We start from the raw sequence: 22069 nt of genomic DNA on the forward strand, positions 1-22069 counted from the left end.
TTTCTATCTTTTTTTCATGTGATGGTGTTGAGTTGTTGATCTTGACGACCACAATACTACAATATAAATTAACAAAATATAGTAAAAGAAGGTAGCCACTTGCCTGTTTCAAGTGTGCAGTTGTTGAAAAGACTTCAGTGATGTCACTTCTTGATGTATATGCTCAAATGGATCATACTATTATTTCTATGGGGGATGGGAATCATTTGTGCAACGGGGTTGAGGGGTTACTGAGGGACAGAACTAAATAATATGATTTTAATGATTAATTAGCAATTTATTTTGAAAAAAATCATTATCAGCAAAAAAGCATAAATATATGTTTATGTTTATATCAAAATGTTTGGACTTTTTTCAAGTTTTATTAGTTATATTCCAAGTACACTTTCATTGAAGGCTATCGGGGACATGACAAAATAGGTGGTGTCAACTGAAAAAACAATATAATTTCTCATATAAAGATACAATTTACTTAATGTGTTTTACACTTTATTAAATGAAACATTTCAATGTGCATCGTGCATTTGGTGATACAAGCCTGAAAATTGGCATGAGCAGTCTCCATGGGTCACTTAACAAGAAAATTGGTCGGGCCACTTGAAATTTCAAGTCGGCGGCCATTTTTCAAGATGGCCGCCACCTTGGTTGGTCAATTAAGTGATGTAATTGTTTGGTTGGTGATATAGACATGAAAATTGGCATGAGCAGTCTCCATGAGTCACTTATCAATAAAATGCTACCAGCCACTTGATGGCAGCCATTTTTCAAGATGGCCACCATCTTAGTGGAGCAGTTACAGGAGCTTGAGGCAGGATTTATGAAAAAAATGTGTATACGTTTTAAGTTTTCTAGTAATAATGTCAGATGAAGCGTTCCAAATCAAAAAGAATGTTTCCTCTAGCGTATCTCTCCGTTGCCTTGAACAGGTTGTGTGCTGCAAAATGTGCTGCAATTCGGAGGTCGAATTTCCCGCGCTGTCCTGCGGATGTGACGTCACATGACGCTGCATGCACGTTCTCCCCGTTCTCCCGTGCCGGCTTCACTGTTGGCTGCAGTACCCCCGACGGCCGTCGTGGTGAAGGGTGGCGCTAGAGAGTCTCATTTCTTAAAAGGAGCCTCATGCTCCTTTAAGTGATGTAAAGTTGGTTATACAAGCATGAGAATTGGCATGAGCGGTCTCATTGTTCCCCTGACAAGAAACTGCTCACAGCCAATTGGGATTTCAAGATGGCGGACATTTTTTCAAGATGGCCGCCACCTTATTGGAGCATTTAGGCAAATACAAGCATGGAAACTGCCGTGAGCCGCCACTGGATCCTCAAAAGATCAATTTTCCCATATACATTTTTTTTTCAGTAAAGAGGACTTAGAGTCATTATTTTTTAAGTTTTGGATGATGCCAAAACAATTTTATACCATGAAAAAAACCTCTAACACTGAGGCATAAAAGTACATTTGTGTTGATTTGGTGATTACGGGGTAAATAATAATAATAATGACTTGGATTTATATAGCGCCCTTCTAGGCACCCAGAGCGCTTTACAGAAATCATTATTCATTCATACACATCCTCACTGGTGGTTGTAGCTATGTTTGTAGCCACAGCTGCCCTGGGGCAGACTGACGGAAGCGTGGCTGCCATATCGCGCCTAACGGCCCCTCCGACCACCACCAACATTCATACACATTCAAACACATTCACACGAGGCAAGGTGGGTAAGGTGTCTTGCCCAAGAACACTACGACAGCAAACTGGGACAGAGCGGGATTCGAACCGCTGACCTTCCGATCATTGGACGACCCGCTCTACCACCTGAGCTACTGCCACCCCTAAATTAGAATAGAGATTAGACAATTGCAAAACTAATTGCAAAGATGGTGCAGCAACCCATAGGCACTCGAGAGACCGTGAAACTCCATTTGCTGTTTACATTGGAATGGCGGTGTATGCTAAAACACGAAAGCGACAACTCATTGACCTACTTCATGAGAATGTGATATGCATCTCCTATGACAGGGTGTTGGAGGTTTCCGCACTGCTAGGAGAATCTGTGGTGAACCAGTATGTGGTAGATGGGGTTGTCTGCCCACCGATTCTGAGAAAGGGACTCTTCACCACATCTGCTATGGACAACATTGACCATAATACCACAGCAACAACGGCCCATACATCCTTTCATGGTACAAGTATTTCCATGTTCCAACATCCAGGTCTTAACAATGAGGGTGAGATAAGGCCACCACTCCAACTTTCAGATGACAGACCAAGAAAAGTTCCTGAAATTCCTGAATTCTTCTCGAACATCCAACCAGCTTTCTTCAGAAAGAAAAACTCAGAGCCCCATCCTGTAGGCAACCTACCTTTACCAGACCTCACTGTATTCAACAGAAACTTGACACCCGAGTTTGACTGGCTGGAGAAAGTTAGCCTAACCCAAGCAGTCGATGCTTCTGCCAATATAACATGGTCAGCGCACCATGCATCCCAACGGAGGAGCCTGGATTTTAAAGTCAGCATTACATCACTGCTTCCCCTCCTCCGAGACCAAGCCCACTCTGTTGCAACAGTAAAGCATGTCATGGACAAAGTTAGTGATACAGTGGCATTCCTGAATCCAAGACAAACGCCTGTCATAACTGCTGACCAGCCACTCTATGCTCTTGCAAAACAGAACCATCTGCAGTGGATGACAGCGACCTGCAAGCTTTGGAGAGATTTGTTGTGCTAATGTATGACAGATCCAGCGATGTCACAACTGTGAATGAGGCGAGGCTTGATCTCTTTGCCAGAAAGCAAAGACCATATGACCTGATCCCACCAACTCAAGCAGCACTCAAAGAGCATGCCAAACGTGCATCTTGTGAGGCTGGATACGTGTGGGGACAGGCATTAAAGCGAGGAATGGAAAATCTTTTGGACTCCTTTTCCACCTATTGCAGAGAGTTGTTGGGAGTTGACCAAATCCGAGTGCACCAAGGCATGTACTGGAAGGTGTAAGTGCTTCAGATATGGACTCACTTGTACATGTCTGTGTAGTTGCCCTTGCTAGATCCTATATGCATATTCTTTTTGCCAGGGTTACTCCCCCTTGGCACCTGTGTTTTCAGGTGTAGACCTATGGCTCGGCTCCCCATGGCCACAACAGTTTGTCTTCAGTTTTACCAGTTAATCGCATTTTTAGTTTAGTTCTTTAGTATTTTTTTCCACTGGCTAATTACCAGTGAGAGATATTTTTAGTTGAGGAGATACTTTGTAATGTCAGCACCTCTACCTTTTATTTGTGAGGGATATTTTCAATTTATCATGGTTCCAGGGCTATGTCAGTCAGAGCTGCTGTTGCCTCTAGATCTGCCCATATTGCCATTCAGTACATAATTGTTCAATTATTTTTTGGAGCGCTATCCATTCAGCACCAAAGCTGGCAACTTTAATAATCTTCCTTTTTGTTTCTCCATTCCTTAGTATTTATTTGACAACGTTACTGTCTGTTCATTTAGGTAAAAAAAATAAAAACCAAAAAAAAAAAAAACCTCCCTTGTGACTGTTACCTTGTCGTGGTAAGGGAGCTTGTGCACTTCACTGAACCCTGAGAGCTATGCCGTTAGGAGGCAACTCCTGGCAGGTTTTACCACATCGGACAGGTCAAGGGTGAGGAGTTAGACAAAATACAGTAAAAAATCCACTCTTGGCCTTTTTAGGACCTCAAATTAACATGGGAAAATATATTATTTAAAAATCCAGGTGGCAATCTCAAAGAATGGCTGCCATCTTGAAATTTCAAGTGGCTGTGAGCAGTTTCTGGTCAAGTGACCCATGGAGACTGCTCATGCCAATTTTCATGTCTATATCACCAACCAAACAATTACATCACTTAATTGATCGACCAAGGTGGCGGCCATCTTGAAAAATGGCCGCCAACTTGAAATTTCAAGTGGCCCGACCAGTTTTCTTGTCAAGTGACCCATGGAGACTGCTCATGCCAATTTTCATGCTTGTATCACCAAATGCACGATTCTGCCTAAAATCCACTCTTAGCCGCTCCACTAAAACGGTCAGTTTGTCTTTTACGAGTAGGTGCAAAAGCTAGTGCTAACTTTAGCCCAAACTTCGTTTTTCTTGATTCGTTTAAGAATTGTAACTCACCTTATCAACTGCAGCCATTTCCTCTTCTCTTTCTCGTCGCAAGGAAAGCGGAAGAATGACAGTGGTATCAATGTCTTAGACTCAGATCTGTTGTTAAAACGGGGAACACAGCACTGCGGCATGTTTGAATGACAAGGAGCAGGACCCGGAAGCCTTATTTTGAAAAGGTGTGACGTCACGACTTAACAGCCCCATTGTTTACAAATTTACAGGTGCATAATGTAAATGTATTTTGAACAGTGTTGTTTATTGGTTATTAAGCAGGTTTTATGATTATTTGCGAGAGTCTACTGAAGTTCTTGAGCTAATAGTAGACATTATTTACATTTAGTCAAAATGAGATGTATGTCTCAGAGTAATACTAATACTAATAAGTAAGACTGTCAGTGCGTCCGAATTGTCAGACTAAACAGTATATACTCTAAAAGTATACTTAAGTTCGGCACACTTTTGAGTAAATATCAGTAGTGTGCATTAATACGGACGTACTACTCAGAGCCACACGACACTTCCTGCGGTTGGGAGGGGGAGTAGTTACCATGGTAACAACTTCCTGACGGCACTTCCTGATGTTGGAAGGAGGGGTTGTAATAACACGGTTTTAATAACACTGTACAGACTGCACATTCAACATTTATTAAATACATTTAACAAGGATACTTAGTTCTGGAGGGGGGGGGGGGTTTTATGGCATTAATCACATGCACTCAACACCAGGGTCGGGAGGGGGTGCACCTGCCCCCCCCCCCACGGCAGGAAGGGCCATTGGGAGGGGGAGTTGTTACCATGGTAACTCCTGTCACAGCAGCAGTAGCAGCACCGCTCTGCTCTCCTGGTTATCCTGGCCCAAACAAGATGACATTATATAATATTATTATATACAAATATTATAATATTAATATTATATTGTGGCAGGATGAGGCACGACTCCAGAGGTTGGCAAACGGGACTTTATTCCAGAACAGAATCCGCTCTTAATAGTACGTCCGAATTAATGCACACTACTGATATTAACTCAAAAGTGTGCCGAATTTATGTATACTTTTTAGTATATACTGTTTAGTATGGCATTTCGGATGCACCGTGACAGTTGACAACTCAAACAGAGCAACCATAAAACGCCCCATGACCACGCCCCCTTCCCTACAGTCCTGATGGGTGCGAGGTCCATAATTGTGTCCGCCACAATATAATAATATTATTATACTGAATATTATACTTATGACATATACGTATCTGTGCAGCACTTAGCAACCAAACACCGCTGCATTGCATTGTGGGAAGTTTCTGCTTAGCTATTGTCCATCAATCCACACTAATACATTTCTCCGGAATGAGTATGGATAGCGCATACTATTGTGTACGTACTAATGTTTTAGACGCGCTAAAAAAATCTCATAGTGTTTTTGCTACTCATTAGGGTGGAAGTGTGGAATTTCGGACGCAGCTTGTGTTTTGTTAATGTCAGATGATATGTAACCTCTGTAACCGTGATTATTGTGAATATTGTTTTGCACTTGAGTAAATGCTCTCGTTTGGGAAAGACTGCATCACTCTTGTGATTATTTCTCACCCTTTTTTAGAGGTGTAACACAAGTGACCTCTTCTGCTCAGTGGAAGCAAAAAAAAACAAAAGAGGAACAAACCAGAGCAGGATCAGCTGATCTGTGTGCAGCACCAGTGATGTGTGTTTCCTCTGCAGATGAAGGTGTGTGTGTGAGCTGATGTGGACGTGAATTCAGCAGAATGGATCAGTGTGAGGACGGAGAGGAGGGAGTCCCTCCCTCTAAAACCTCTCTTTGTGGGGAACATGAGAGTCGGAGCAAAGCTCAGAGGTGAGATGAGAATCTCTAACTGTCCGTGACTCTTCTGCATGTCAGAGCTCAAGACTCACATCACCAAACATCATTATTACAGGAAGAAACCCGGACCTGGACCTGAACTTGGACCTGGACCTGGACCTCGACCTGGACTTGGACCCAGCTGTGTGTCCTTGAAGAGTGACCAGTCAAAGGAATATATTCTTACCTTTAAAGGAGACCAACATTCTTCTTCAGAGAGGTGAGATGTATTTAAACACATTACATGTATTTTAACCAGTCCTCATGTTAGGAAATGTCCACATGTTTCTTCCTGAGTAGATCCATGTAGTCCTGGACCCCTGTGGTCCTCCATCACCTGATGGTGATCTGAGCTTCCTCCTTATAGATCTTCATCTCCTGTCATGAGCTTTTTCCTCTGGTCGACACATCTGGAGGTCTCACCTTCCAGAGGACTGATCCTGAAAGCAGTAAAATTCAGAATCCAATTAAAAATTTTATTACTTGCATATAAAGCCCAAAACGGCTTAGCTCCGCATTATTTGCAAGACCTGATAGTGCCTTATGTTCCTGGCAGAGCTCTCCGCTCTCAGAGTGCAAGTTTACTCGTAGTTCCTAGAGTATCCAAATGTAGATTTGGAGGGCGGGCGTTTTGCTATCAGGCACCATTACTATGGAACCAACTTTCAATCTGAGTTAAGGAGGCTAACACCACCTCCACCTTTAAAACTAAACTTAAAACCTTTCTGTTTAGTAAAGCCTATAGTTAGTGTTTAGTAAACCTCTAGCTGGTGCTGGTAAATCTCTAGGTAGTGTAAACTCTAGTGTGTTAGTGTCAGTAGTCATAGTTGCAGCTATAGAACAAGACTATAATAGTTAGTCTCAAATATAGCTTCGTGGTAGATATGCTGCTATAGGCCTATGCTGCAGGGAGGACTGACATGATCCACTGGGCGGTGCCTCTCACTTTCTTCTCCTCTCCTCTTCCCTTCCTCTCTTCTCCATTTCCAAGTATCTCATAGCTATCATTTTTGTCCATCGCTCCTGTAGTTTCTTGTGCTGGCCCCCCTTTTTTCTCTTTTGTATATGGTGCAGCATCCTCTGCTGGTGGCGAAGAGCATCTCTGAATGCACAACACCGGAACCTGCAGCGTGGGAGTGAGAGAGGCAGGGTAACGGCCCGGTCAGGTGGGGGAGAGATTTGTCCGTCAAGACTCCTCTCCCTGGCCCTGCCCCTTCTCAACCTTTCCCCGACCCTGAACCTAACCTGGGGCTTGCTGATTGGGCCGGAGCTTTGGGAGCCGCGTGCTGGCCTGCGGTCCCCACCCCTGGTCATCCCGCTGCTGCTTCCACCTGCCTGCGGTCCCCACCCCCGGTCATCCCGTTGCTGCTTCCACCTGCCTGCTGTCCCCACCCCCGGTCATCCCGTTGCTGCTTCCACCTGCCTTCTTTGTGCTGTTTCTACATGCCATTGTTTATGTAATAATTGCTCAGGAGTTTATGTTCTGGGTCTCTGGAAAGCGTCTGGAGACAACTTTTGATGTATTAGACGCTATATAAATAAAATTGAATTGAATTGAATATAATTAATTACCGTAGATGACCATTTAGTAGCCCGGGCGTTTAATATGCTAAATCCACTTGGACCCCAGGCGTTTATAAGAACCAGGCGGATATTTGCACCAGGCTACAATTTATTTTTGCAATGAGCAGCACCAGACCATTATAAAGAACACATGAGATCACCATAGTACCACTGGAACTAAAATTGTACACACTGTACACAACACAACACCTCACGACGAGCTCCCGATCACGAATCGTGAGGTCGCAATAAAACCAAGCGTGTTTGAAATCCTGGTCGCTCCTCGTGAAGGAATCACAGTTGACCGCGGTTCACAGTTGAAGCAGCTGCGACCCGATTTGACTCATCCTTTCACAGAGAGCATGCACAATCTCTGATGTTACGTCAAAAACTATTATTTGTAGTTTAAGTTTTGCAAATTCACATTACAAATCATGTTTTAATAGCAAAAAAAAGCGCATTTGCACGTATGGTGCGTGTCGCCGCGTACCCTGCGCCGTAGGCTCTGCGTTGGTGTAACGCGGAACCATAAATCAGCCTTACGGCGTACCCTGCACCGTAGGCTCTGCGTTGGTGTAACGCGGAACCATAAATCAGCCTTCAGTTGTGCGCTGTCTGCTGAACTCTTTTTTTCTCTTCTCACTTTGCTGGGACGCCGGGTTCCTCCACAGACACAAAGACACAACTTTTGCGGTACGCGTTCTTTGTTGTGTCTAAAAATGATGTGCAGTGCACACACCCAATCAGAAACGGTACAGATATTTTGGGATTTTAATATATAAAAAGTTTAAATTATAAATAATAAGGCGGAGCAGAGCGGTAACAACCTTTATGAGCGAGGAACGGAAATTCTCGCCGCTTCACTCCGCTCACATGCTCTGATATACAAAGACAGTTTGTCTGTGTAACGGTGACACACAGAGCTGATCAGAGCAGTATGAACGATACTGTACACAATACAATGCAAATACAGTGTTATTACCAGGTTATTACTGGTAGTCGCCCGGGCGTTTAATTGAACCGGCGTTTATTATGCCAAATGGGCTCGGACCCCCGGCGGCTATTAGAGCACAGGCGCGTATTTGCGCGCGGGCGACTATTTGGTCATCTACGGTATTTATATAATTAATAATTTATATAATTAATATTAAAATAATTCCCAATATGTTCTGCGTCGCCAATGTTGTAGTATAGAAAACTGCCGTTGGCAAAAAAACGAAGCGCAACAGAAAGAATTTGCTCTGAACTGAGAGCACGTCTGCGGTTTGTAATGTTGGATATATATGGCTGGAGAATGTTGTTCAGATAAATAATAGTGTGACAAAAAACGGTTACGTTCTGTAAGGTACTCATCAGGGAATGAAAGTATATCTAATCTTGGTCTAAACATCCTCTCCTGACGTAAGGCATTGAAAATTAATTCGGCTTCGATGTCAATTGGATTCCGGAGGAAAGGACACCCATGTGGGATAGCTGCTTCAGGCTCAGCAGGAGGGAGGAGACAGAGAGAAACTCAGGGTTTATTGAAGAAAACCTGCTAGCGAGCACGTTAGGTTCACAGGGTCAGTTGCCGTAGTAACTGACTCAGAGTTTGAGTTACATCGCTTTCTGGAACTGAAAACTCCGGGTTTCCCTCATCTCATGGTTAACAAACTCAGAGTTTTAACAAAACCCGCTTTCTGGAATACCCCCCAGTTGTCCGTCTTCTTGATCTCGTAACTTTTCTTGGAGCAGAACTGGATCTTGTGAATGTGTGAATGGGCAGATGTCTCATTGGGGTCATGTGTAGGTTCTTGGTGGGATCAGCAGGACTAGTAAACATTCACCACCATCAGTCCACTGATGTACTGTCCTCAACCAAACAGGACTTCATGGACCTTTGGCTGGTGTTTTTCTCTGTGAGGACAGACATGATGTGAGCTAATTCTTCCTGGTTCCTCCACAGATTGGACCAGCAGATCTCAGAGTCCCCCAGTGGTCCGTCTGTCCAGGAGCATCAGACACAGCTGGACTCCATCTTTCAGGTCTGTACATGAACAACAACTGCTACTCCTTCTGTTCTGTTGGTGTTTGTCCCAATGCTGGTCTCTGGAGACCAGTGGACTGTCAGTCTGTCCAACATGGGTCTGATGTTTGTCTCCATGCTGGTCTCTGGAGACCAGTGGGCTGTCAGTCTGTCCAACATAGGTCTGATGTTTGTCTCCATGCTGGTCTCTGGAGACCAGTGGACTGTCAGTCTGTCCATCATGGACCTGATGTTTGTCTCCGTGGTTTCAGTCTTATTGTGTCCTTCATGTGGTCTTCTGTTCCAGCTGCTGGAGGACAACATTGTCATGTTTGTGAAGAACGAGCTGAAGAAGATGCAGAGGGGTCTGAGTCAAGATTACCCAGAATCCCTAGAGCATGTGTTGGATGGTGAGGATGAAGAGCAGAGGAGCAGCAGAGAGGCGTTTGTGAAGATCACAGTGAACTTCCTGAGGAGAATGAAGCAGGAGGAGCTGGCTGAGCGTCTGCAGAGCAGTAAGAGGATTTCTCTGAACATTTAAGCTGCTGGATAAATGACCCAGAATGCCTCAGGAGATGAGCAACATTCACAGATCAGCCACAACATTCGCCCCCACATGGTACCCTCCCCTAGAGCAGCACCCTCCCTGTACAGGACAGCCTAAATATGTTTAACCGACCAACACCACAAGATAACTGGAAGATTATAGCCCTGGTTTTCTTCTTCTAGGAACCCTGCTGAACTCCAGATTGTCTTGATGGTTCTACGGATTATTTGATCAGATCATCTCAGAATCAGAATCAGAAAAAGCTTTATTGCCAAGTCAGACATAATCAGCCGAGAGAACTTGACTCCGGTTCACACCGCAGGCCCCATTCGTACGGACGCCATTTCTTGGAGGAAGGATGACACTGGGATGGAGGAGGAAAAAAAGGCATCTTCACACTGTGTATTAAATACCCAGTGTCAAGGTGCAAAAAACACCTCAGCACAGAAAAGCAACATACACACAGCAAAACAACATCATAACTTGCATGGGTATGTGGGGTGGGCGGGATCCCGGCACAGTTCATCCAAGTGAGGGTCGCGGCCTTCGTGGCGCTCGAACCCGGAGACAGTGTCAGGGGGGCTGATAAGAGGGAAGCCGGGGAAGGCGTTGAGATGAGGGAGGTGTGGTTATCAGCAATGTGTGTGTGTGAGCGGTAAGTCTGTGAACTTTGCCCCAGAGCTACTCCTCAGCCAGTGTCCTTGATGTTATCAGACGGCTCGGTACAGTTCTTATACAGGTCCACAGATGTCCTGGGAAGGGGGAGAGCTTCTGGTGTTTTCAAATCCTAAACCTGGAAAATCCACTTGACAGACACCACAACAATAACAATAACACAACAACCCACAAACCCACAACCCATCAGGGCTCTACTGCTAACATCCTGGTACTAGAATCTCCAGGACCCCCAAATGTTCTTGTCACTTCCACATCCTGAGTGTTCCGAAGTGTTTTGGTGGTAAAAGTGATTCTACACATTATTGGACAGCTCATCGTAACGTTAGAGTTGATCAGTGTCGGTTCACATCATGATTCTTTATGAGAATTATGTTGAACTTTATAAACACTAATTGGTTTCTTTTTTCCACTTTTATTAAGGTTCTTTTGCTCCAGTTTGTAAAAAGCAACTGAAGTCTAAGCTGAAGAAGAAGTACCAGTGTTTGTTTGAGGGGATTGTTAAAGCAGGAAACCCAACCCTTCTGAAGCAGATCTACACAGAGCTCTACATCACAGAGGGAGGGACTGGAGAGGTCAACAATGAACATGAAGTCAGACAGATTGAAGCAGCATCCAAGAAACCAGACAGAGCAGAAACAACCATCAGACAGGAAGACATCTTTAAACTCCCACCTGGAAGAGATGAACCAATCAGAACAGTGATGACGAAGGGAGTGGCCGGCATCGGGAAAACAGTCCTAACACAGAAGTTCACTCTGGACTGGGCTGAAGGCAGAACCAACCAGGACATCCAGTTCCTGCTTCCATTCACCTTCAGAGAGCTGAATGTGCTGAAAGAGAGAAAGTTCAGCTTGGTGGAACTTGTTCATCACTTCTTCACTGAAACCAGAGAAATCTGCAGGTTTGAAGACTTCCAGGTCGCGTTCATCTTTGACGGTCTGGATGAGAGTCGACTTCCTCTGGACTTCCACAACAATGAGGTCGTGACTGATGTTACAGAGTCCACCTCAGTGGATGTGCTGCTGACAAACCTCATCAGGGGGAACCTACTTCCTTCTGCTCGTCTCTGGATCACCACACGGCCCGCAGCAGCCAATCAGATCCCTCCTGATTGTGTTTCCATGGTGACAGAAGTCAGAGGGTTCACTGGCCCACAGAAGGAGGAATACTTCAGGAAGAGGTTCAGAGATGAGGAGCAGACCACCAGGATCATCTCCCACATCAAGACATCACGGAGCCTCCACATCATGTGCCACATCCCAGTCTTCTGCTGGATCACTGCTACGGTCCTGGAGAAAGTCCTGGAGAAAATCCTGGAAACCAGAGAGGGAGGGGGGCTGCCCAAGACCCTGACTGAGATGTACATCCACTTCCTGGTAGTCCAGGCCAAACTGAAGAAGGTCAAGTATGATGGAGGAGCTGGGACGGATCCACACTGGAGTCCAGAGAGCAGGAAGATGATCAAGTCTCTGGGAAAACTTGCTTTTGAGCAGCTGCAGAAAGGAAACCTGATCTTCTATGAACCAGACCTGAGAGAGTGTGGCATCGATGTCAGAGAGGCTTCAGTGTACTCAGGAGTGTTCACGCAGATCTTTAGAGAGGAGAGCAGCCTGTACCAGGACCAGGTCTTCTGCTTCATCCATCTGAGTGTTCAGGAGTTTCTGGCTGCTCTTCATGTCCATCAGACCTTCATCAAGTCTGCAGTCAACCTGCTGGATGAACAAAGAAACACCTCCTGGTGGTTTAAAACAAGAGCAGAGACTCACCTCTATCAGACAGCTGTGGACAAGGCCTTACAGAGTCCCAACGGACACCTGGACTTGTTCCTCCGCTTCCTCCTGGGTCTTTCACTGGAAACCAATCAGACTCTCCTACGAGGTCTGCTGGAACCAAAACAAAGAAGTTCACAGAACAATCAGGAAACAGTTGAATACATCAAGTGGAAGATCAGTGAGGATCTGTCTGCAGAGAAAAGCATCAATCTGTTACACTGTCTGAATGAACTGAACGATGGTTCTCTGGTAGAGGAGGTCCAACGGTCCCTGAGGTCAGGACGTCTCTCCACAGATGAACTGTCTCCTGCTCAGTGGTCGGCTCTGGGCTTCATCTTACTGTCATCAGAAGATCTGGAGGTGTTTGACCTGAAGAAATACTCAGCTTCAGAGGAGGTTCTACGGAGGCTGCTGCCGGTGGTCAAAGCCTCCAAGAAAGTTGTGTAAGGACGAACACGGACACATCTGTTTTATTTACAATCACATGTTGTGTTCATGGAGGAAACCAGTTAAATTCACTGTTCAACTAAGTTCAGGTCCATGTGGGACCAGTTCTCATCAATAATTCATCTCAGGAAACTTTACATGCAGAGAAGAGAAATGCAGCAATCGCTATGATCAATACTAATTGATTATTAGTTGAAATAATCAGCATTCATTGATATATAATTATTTTTTTTGTTAAATGACATAATCAACTTTTAAATAACCTCATGATTTCTCTTTAATCTCCTCTGCAGGTTGAGTGGTTGTAACCTCTCAGAGGACATCTGTGCAGATCTGTCCTCAGTTCTCAGCTCTCAGTCCTCCAGTCTGACAGAACTGGACCTGAGTAACAACCACCTGCAGGATTCAGGACTGAAGAAGCTGTGTCCTGGACTGGAGAGTCCACACTGTCACCTGGAGTCTCTCAGGTCAGAATCCACCAAGTGTTCAACTGTTGTCCATTAGAACTGTTTGCGTTGCATTATAGATAGGACTCTTACCCAGGAGAACGGGAGGCAGGAGTTCCAAAAATTGTTATTCATTAAATTAACCAAAAACTAAAAGCGCTGCTGAGCAGATTTAAACAAACAAACATGCGAGCAGAGAAAAAAACAAACCTGAAACATGGAGGGGGAAAACAGTACAGACCAGCATGGAGCAAGGGAAAGACAAGACCAGATGTACAGAAGGGTTAACGAGACAGGTGCAGATGATCAAAGCAGAACGGAAACACAAAGACACAGGTTTCAAAATAAAACAGGAACTCAATAACCAAACTGTGACAGTTTGGTTGTTTTATTAGATCCCTGTTAGCTGCTGACCTTTCAGTTTCTCTGGGGTCTCATCAGAATCCTCAGCTGAATTACAACATTATCATTTATTAAAATACATAAACCAAATGCTCACCACTCAGAGAGAACAGACACTAGGACACCTGCTCAAAGTAAAACAACAACAACATTATAATCAGAACAATGACGTTGAACAACATCTCTGCACTATTTAGTCAACTTGTCTATTCCAGGACATTTGACTCTATACAACATCCCCTAATATCTTCACTTCTTTTACTGCTCTATCACTACATCACCCATAGTTAAGCATAGCACAGGGTATTCTCTTAATAAATGTTTTGAACCTAAAACAATACACTTTCTATTCACCTTATTCAGAACTCATTCGTTTCATATCACCCATTTTAATGTTAATTTTAAGTCCACCCTTTAAATCTCAGTTAATTCAGCAGGCGCATTTTCCGATGTATGAACTGTTGAATCGTCAGCATACATTGCAATGGTGGCATGATTTAGAATCAACAATAAATCATTGATGAATATTGAAAATAAAAGCAGACCCAATGAACTCCCTTGGGGAACCCCACAGCTCACTGCTCTCAGCTTGGAATTGCTACCATTAAAGTAAACAGTGCTTTTCCTATCAGACAAATAACTCTACATGCAATAGTAGCTGATTCAAAACCATAGCAGCTTAACTTATTCAATAACACTTTATGGTCAAGAAGATCAAATGTTGTCTTCATATCCAACAGTGCAGTAACAACAATTTTTTCGTCATCCATTTCAAGCAACCAATCATCTGTCATTTGAGAAAGTGTCGTAGCTGTGGACTGGCCTTTCTTGTACGCATGTTGATATCCTGAATTTCACCCATTTTTCAAAAACCTGTACAACCTCCTGACACTAAATGACGGTTTTGATGTGTTCAAGTCAGGTTTCCGGCCACATCACAACACTGAGACAGCTCTAGTAAAGGTCCTTAATGATATCCACTCCAATAATGGCAACATTTCAGTCTTGGTCTTCCTGGATCTCAGTGGTGCATTCAACACAATCAACAAGAACATCTTGATAGACAGGTTGAAGAACTGGGTGGGACTTTCTAGCACAGCACTAACCTTTTTTCAGTCCTATCTAAATGACAAAGACTATTTTGTGTCTTTAGGTAACTACATATTTAGTTAACAGAGTTAACACAAATAACGTGGAGTTCCTCAAGGTTCAATTCTTGGGTCTCTGTTGTTTAATATTTACATGCTGTCACTTGGTCAAATTATGAAAAAGAACAAAACATGCTACCATGACTCTGCAGGTGACACCCAATCTATATAAGCATCTCAGCTAGGGTATATAATCCAATTAAAAAAATTTATCAAATGCATTGATCACATTAAAAAGTGTATGTGCCAGAATTTTCTTCAGTTAAGTGAAGATAAAACAAATAGCCAACCCAGAAATCACAGAGTGGTTCTGGACTCATACCTGAACAGCCACATTAAGACAGTAGTGAAGTCAGCCTGTTATCACTTAAAGAACATGTGGAAGAGAGTGGACCATACAACTCCAGTTCTAATATCTTTACACTGGTTTCCTGTCTGTCCCAGAATAGATGTTAAAATCCTGCTGCTGATTTATAAATCTCTGAATGATTTCGGATCAAAATACTTCTCTGATCTCCTGGTCCATGATGAACCAACCAGAACCCTCTGGTTGTCAGGGAGACGCCTACCTTCTATACCCAGAGTTAAAACTAAATATGATGAGTTAGCGTTCAGCTTTTGCTCCTCACCTGTGGAACAAACTCCCAGAATGCATCAGGGATGCTGAAACTCTCTATTGCCTCAAGTCAAGTTGAAAACCTTTTTATTGACTTATGTTTGTCTGTCTTTAGTTACTGCTTTTAAATTCTCAAATTTTTTATTCCATCCATCGTCCGCCGCTTATCCGTTCCCGGGTCGCGGGGGCAGCAGCCTCAGCAGGGATGCGCAGACTTCCCTCACCCCAGACACTTCCTCCAGCTCCTCCGAGGGGAGTCCTAGGCGTTCCCAGGCCAGCCGAGAGACATAGTCTCTCCAGCGTGTCCTGGGTCTTCCCCGGGGTCTCCTCCCGGTGGGACATGCCTGGAACTCCTCCCTAGGGAGGAGGGACATGCCTGGAACACCTCCCTAGGGAGGAGGGACATGCCTGGAACATCTCCCTAGGGAGGAGGGACATGCCTGGAACACCTCCCTAGGGAGGCGTCCAGGAGGATCCAGTACAGATGTCCAAGCCACCTCAGCTGACTCCTCTCAATGTGAAGGAGCTCCTCCCGGGTGACCGAACTCCTCACCCTATCTCTAAGGGAGCGTCCAGCCACCCTGCGGAGGAAACTCATCTCTAAGGGAGCGTCCAGCCACCCTGCGGAGGAAACTCATCTCTAAGGGAGCGTCCAGCCACCCTGCGGAGGAAACTCATCCCTAAGGGAGCGTCCAGCCACCCTGCGGAGGAAACTCATCTCGGCCGCTTGTATCAGCGACCTTGTCCTTTCGGTCACTACCCAAAGTTCATGACCATAGGTGAGGGTAGGTGCGTAGATTGACCGGTAAATCGAGAGCTTCGCCTTTCGACTCAGCTCCCTCTTCACCACGACGGTCCGGTACATCGACCGCATAACTGCGGACGTTGCACCGATCCGTCTGTCAATCTCCCGCTCCATCTTTCCCTCACTCGTGAACAAGACCCCGAGATACTTGAACTCCTCCACCTGAGGCAGGACTTCTCCACCCACCCGGAGAAGGCATGCCACCCTTTCTCGATGGAAACCCATGGCCTCGGATTTGGAGGTGCTGATTCTCATCCCTGCCGTGTCGTACTCGGCCGCAAATCTTTTATTAATTTTTTTTAATGTTTTTATTTTAAGCACTTTGAGTTGTCTTGTACATGAAATGTTATACACAAACCTTCCTAAATAACCTCATGATCTCTCTTTAATCTCCTCTGCAGGTTGAGTGGTTGTAACCTCTCAGAGAACATCTGTGCAGATCTGTCCTCAGTTCTCAGCTCTCAGTCCTCCAGTCTGACAGAACTGGACCTGAGTAACAACCACCTGCAGGATTCAGGACTGAAGAAGCTGTGTCCTGGACTGGAGAGTCCACACTGTCACCTGGAGTCTCTCAGGTCAGAATCCACCAAGTGTTCAACTGTTGTCCGTTAGAACTGTTTGTTTGGTTGTTTTATTAGATTCCTGTTAGCTGCTGACCTTTCACAGTAGTTTCTCTAGGTTCTCATCAGAATCATCAGCTGAATTACATCATTATCATTAATTAAAATGCATAAACATACATGCTCACAACTCAGAGACAACAGACACTAGGACACTTCCTCAAAGAAAAAAAAACATTATAATCAGCACAATGACATTATGACTGTACATTCCCTCTTTTGAAAGTCAGGATTTACATTTTCAACAACACAACAACTTTCTTGACAATGTGAAATAGAACAAATAATCATGCGCTGTTCACATTTTAAACCCCCCCCCCCTCCCTTTAGCAAATTACACACACAGTGCGGTTACATGCAGCAATTCAATCGGGTTGCAGATGGGATCAGATAAAGACATGCAGAAGATCGGATAACTTGTCTGAGTATACATGCTGTTCAGAGATCAGACTGAATCAGATTGAATAACCCACTTGTAACCAGAGCATGGCTGACTCCGTGACGCTAGGTGGCGCTGTACCCAAGGTAACCATTTCAACAAAGAGCCACTTCCGGTTGACATCCGCTTACCAACAACAAGAAAGAAAGATGGCGTCCGAGCACCTCGATGAGGCTACAGCAGCCTACATTTCGTGCATTATGTAGCTTTTAGTGCTGATTATGAAAAGAACAACGGATCTTTTGACTGCAGTGATGATAGAAGAACGACGCCGGCTGTGGTGCAGGGTCGGCGCCAGAGCAAATATTCAGAGGGGGCACGAGGCTTATTAGAGCGGGCAGCAAATCAGTCGTGTAGGACAGCATTTTAAGGAAAAAAGTGCATTCTCACTGCTTTCCTATTAATAATCTGTCTAAAACAGACAGCCTGTTCTCAACCTTTTTTCAGTCATGACACCTTTCAAAAGTGAATAAAATCCCACGACACCCCAGAGTAAAATATAATAGACTGTAAATGCATAAGTCCTGTTTATTTTGTATCAATAACTTGAACACGATAACTGCGCCAGAGTAGAAGTCATCGTTCACTGTTGTGCCTGGTTGCCACACTGATGGACAGAAACTATGGTGATTTTTAAAAGAAAGACTGCCTAAAGAGACTTTTCCAGCCGGCTGTGAACCGGCCGTTCAAAGGGAAGCCTGATTTATGGTTCCGCCTTAAATCGACGCAGAGCCTACGCCGTAACGTATTGGCGAAGCACACCGTACGTGCGCGTCGTCGCGTAACTTACGGCGTAATCTCTGCGTTGGTTAACGCGGAACCATAAATCAGCCTTAAGGCTGCGAGCCACGTGGGAGCGATGGATGACTGAGGGGGAACAGTTTCACCAAGAGTGGAAGGCAGCGCCGGGCAAGTTATGCCACAGTTTGCAGATGGATTGTTGATGCGGGGGCTAACGTGTCTGCTTATTTTGCAAGCTTTTGCAAAATCGTGCATTTCCAAGGCGCCGCACGGCACAGAAAGTGACTCTGACAGCGAGGAAATTCAGACTGGCAGAGTTGATTTAGCGGAGCTCTTTAATGCAGAAACAGAGGATGAGTTTGATTAATGTAAAAAATGAAATAAAGTAGCCTACAATCAAACTAAGTTTTGCTCCCGCTCTATTTTTAAATACGCACACTCATGTGCTTGTGTGTGTGTTCTGCGGTGCGCGTGTGTGTGTGTGTGTAGACGGCTCCTTTTCGGTCGGTGCGCCGTGTGTGTGTTTTAAATACAGAAATGACACAAAACTGAGGGTACGCCTTTCCACACGGCGCCCGTATGGTCGCGAAAATACGGTATTTATATATGAAATGTCAGAATAGGTAATTTTTTTGACGACACCCCTGAAGCAGTCAGACGACACCCCAGGGTGCTACTACTGAGCACGCGGCGTCTCCTTTCACTTCCGGGTGAATCCCCTCCCCCGGGGGAAAACCCCACCTGGGGGAAATTTTTCGAGTAGCGCAGACTGCAATATCAGATGTCCCCGTATACATGGCATTAACAACCCAATTGCGACTGGGTTATCTAGGTGCTCAAACCCGATTAAGTTAGTCAGTCAGCACGTTTACATGCAGCAATTCAATCGGGTTGCAGATCGGATTAGACATCGTTCAGACTTTTAAACTGCATGTAAACACCTGAACCCGATCTAGTTCGGACCTATGTGGGACTGACTAACCCGATTCATTAACACAGACACAAGAAATAGAGGAAAAGGAAACAGTATCAACACAATAAACAAATTAATAGCTAAATTCTTAACAGTCAATTTTATTCTCCTGAGTAAACAAAAATAACTTGAGCTTCTTTTAAAAGCTTATGATATTATCTAAAGTCCAAAGGTCTGGTAATTCACTCCACACCACCATCGCTCTGTGATTCATTGTCTTCTGTTTTAAGTGACTTCTACATGGAGGCAACAGAAAATAACCTGCTGATGTCTGCCTCGACAAATGATTGTTTGTGAAAAAAATGATAATATTCTGTAGAGAGTTTTCTGGTGTTTTGTCTGGTGCAGGGATGCTGAAACTATAGCCATAAGTCAAGTTGAAAATCTTTTTATTTACTTATGTCTGTCTGTCTTAATTACTGCATTTCAATTCTTAAAGTTTTAAGTCATTTTGTAAGATGTTTTTATTTTAAACCCTCTGAGTTGTCTTTTACATGAAATGTTATACTCAAACCTTCCTAAATAACCTCATGATCTCTCTTTAATCTCCTCTGCAGGTTGAGTGTCTGTAACCTCTCAGAGAACATCTGTGCAGATCTGTCCTCAGTTCTCAGCTCTCAGTCCTCCAGTCTGACAGAACTGGACCTGAGTAACAACCACCTGCAGGATTCAGGACTGAAGAAGCTGTGTCCTGGACTGGAGAGTCCACACTGTCACCTGGAGTCTCTCAGGTCAGAATTTAAAGCGTGCAGTCCCGGTGCGGGCGCGCCTCGGACCTCCCCTCTCCCCCGGCCTGGTCGGCCTGGTCCGAAGTCCCTTTGGCACGAAGCCAAGAGCGGATGAACTGACCAGCTGGGTTGATGAAGAGGGAAGAGAGAATTTTCGGGGCAACACAGAGATTTTGTGTCCTCCGCACACTGCGTGACGTATCCAGCGCCGGCCCAGTGATTGGACGTGCGTTATAGTGGCTAAATTATGAGTTTTTGTCGCGCAAGGTACTGTTTGTTACTGTCAGTTTGTAAAAGCATGTTTTTAACGCTGTTTTAGCAGTGTTTTATTGAGGTTTTAATGGGAGCACCACGGATATAGTACTATGCGAAGTCAATGGGATCCGTGGTAGTGATATATACACGGATTATGACATTATTATTATGTATATATTATTCTTTATTATAGTGGCTAAGTTATACGTTTTTGACGCGCAAGGTACTGTTTGTTACTGTGAGTTTGTAAAAGCATGTTTTTAACGCTGTTTTAACAGTGTTTAAATGGTGTTTTGATTATTTTTAACAGTATTTTGACGGCGAGTATTTAACCGTATTTTCTAATATTTAACGTAAATTCGAGTATTTAACCATGTTGTTTGCTGCCATGACGACTGAGGTGGTAAGTGATGTGAAATTATTATTTTTAGCAAAAACCACAAGCGTTTCCTACTTCTAACCAATCATAAGTGGTGCATTAACCTAACCAGACCTTAGCCAGAGCGTCGTCCAGCCACAAAATATCATTTTTAATAGCTTTTGAACCAGGAAGTGGAGACAGGCGATATTTAAATTAATTGTTTTAATTTTACAATATCCGTGGTGCTCACACGGAATTATACCACTTTCCGTGTCGGTACCACGGAAAATAGTGGTGAGAGGTCGTGGGCATTTCACAGATTTTTGTGAGATCAGGTTGGTTCCGTATATTATTTCGCACAAGATTTTTTTTTCTTTTTTCCAAAATCTTTATTTCATAGTTTAAGGGACGTCTCTCGTCGACTAAGAGTCTTTTAGAAATTATTTTAGGAATAAGTTTCAGCTTAGCCATTTGTCTGCTATTTTAGCCAGCTATTTCAGCCATCTTAAGTTTCTTTCAGCTCATAAGTTTTCCTTTTTGACAGTTTGGTTTTTAGCGCTGAACTTTACTTCACAATGTTGGAAAACCGCAACATTGTCAATAAACAGTTTCAGTCATGAACATTAGACAAAAACATTAGATAAGACAACCATTAGACAAAACAGACAGACAAAAACCCATTCCCCTAGATCAGGGGTGTCCAAAGTCGGTCCTCGAGGGCCGGTGTCATGCATGTTTTAGATGTGTCCCTTTTTTTATCAAACCGTGATACAAGGAGCTTGGTCATTGACAGAACTATCCAGACTTTGATGACAAGGTGGGGACGGCCCTTAATTAGAATCAGATGTGTTGATGCAGGGAAACAACTAAAACTTGCAGGACTGCGGCCCTCGAGGACCGACTTTGGACACCCCTGCCCTAGATCTATCGAGAAGAGTGTCTCTTACGTCAGCTGCCCCTCCTGGCTCGGGGAAACCCGTCACCGGGCCTCAGATCGGCGCAGGACCCTAGCCTTGTCACTGAAATCAGCACGGCTGCTTGATCCTACGTCGTGCCGACCCCACACGACGGCACAGTTGTCCAAAATACTGGTCAATGATGAGATTAATTATTACAATAAATGAAAAACAAGGTTCTTGTGTGTATGTGTTTTTGTGTATTTGGGTGCTCTCACGTGTCTGCAGCATGCCCTCAGCCGGCCCCGCATCTCCACCGGACACCCCCGTCGGCTCTCTCCCCCACCCCTAGTCAGTTCTCTTTCAGCACAAACCGACAATTTCTGAGCCCAGTGTCCGAATTTTCCGCACCTCCATCCCGGCCTCCTCCTCTGCGTCTTCGGCCTCTCTCCCGCCCCAGGCCACGGCTTTCTCCCTTTCCTTCTTCCCGCACTCTGTAAACTTTGTGCCAGTCCTCTTTATTCAGCAACCTGTGGTGGGCTGGCTGGCACAACAGGACGCAGAAGCAGCGTCTCCAGTGCCCTGCTGCTGCGGCTCCAGGGTCGGGAGGGGCCCAGTGTAGGTGGGGGATTGATGGTCAGT

The 22069-nt window shown here is 44.6% G+C and overlaps 1 protein-coding gene across 3 annotated transcripts in view; it reads left to right on the forward strand.

The window, feature by feature from the left end:
- The window catches only part of LOC133424974 (NACHT, LRR and PYD domains-containing protein 3-like), a 35594-nt gene that overhangs the window by 10242 nt on the left and 3283 nt on the right, over positions 1-22069 (forward strand). For 2 of the 3 annotated variants that reach the window (XM_061715599.1, XM_061715607.1), the window contains exons 2-9: positions 5847-5979; positions 6062-6205; positions 9494-9572; positions 9861-10068; positions 11199-12993; positions 13291-13464; positions 16816-16989; positions 19745-19918. In XM_061715599.1, the coding sequence (XP_061571583.1) occupies positions 5891-5979; positions 6062-6205; positions 9494-9572; positions 9861-10068; positions 11199-12993; positions 13291-13464; positions 16816-16989; positions 19745-19918 (2837 nt within the window). In that variant the 5' untranslated portion in view covers positions 5847-5890. Of the gene's footprint in view, positions 1-5846; positions 5980-6061; positions 6206-9493; positions 9573-9860; positions 10069-10314; positions 10525-11198; positions 12994-13290; positions 13465-16815; positions 16990-19744; positions 19919-22069 lie in introns of those variants that run through there. The other variant, XM_061715615.1, reaches the window with a different exon arrangement.

Source organism: Cololabis saira, chromosome 3, assembly GCF_033807715.1.
Source record: "Cololabis saira isolate AMF1-May2022 chromosome 3, fColSai1.1, whole genome shotgun sequence".
NCBI lineage: Eukaryota > Metazoa > Chordata > Actinopteri > Beloniformes > Belonidae > Cololabis > Cololabis saira.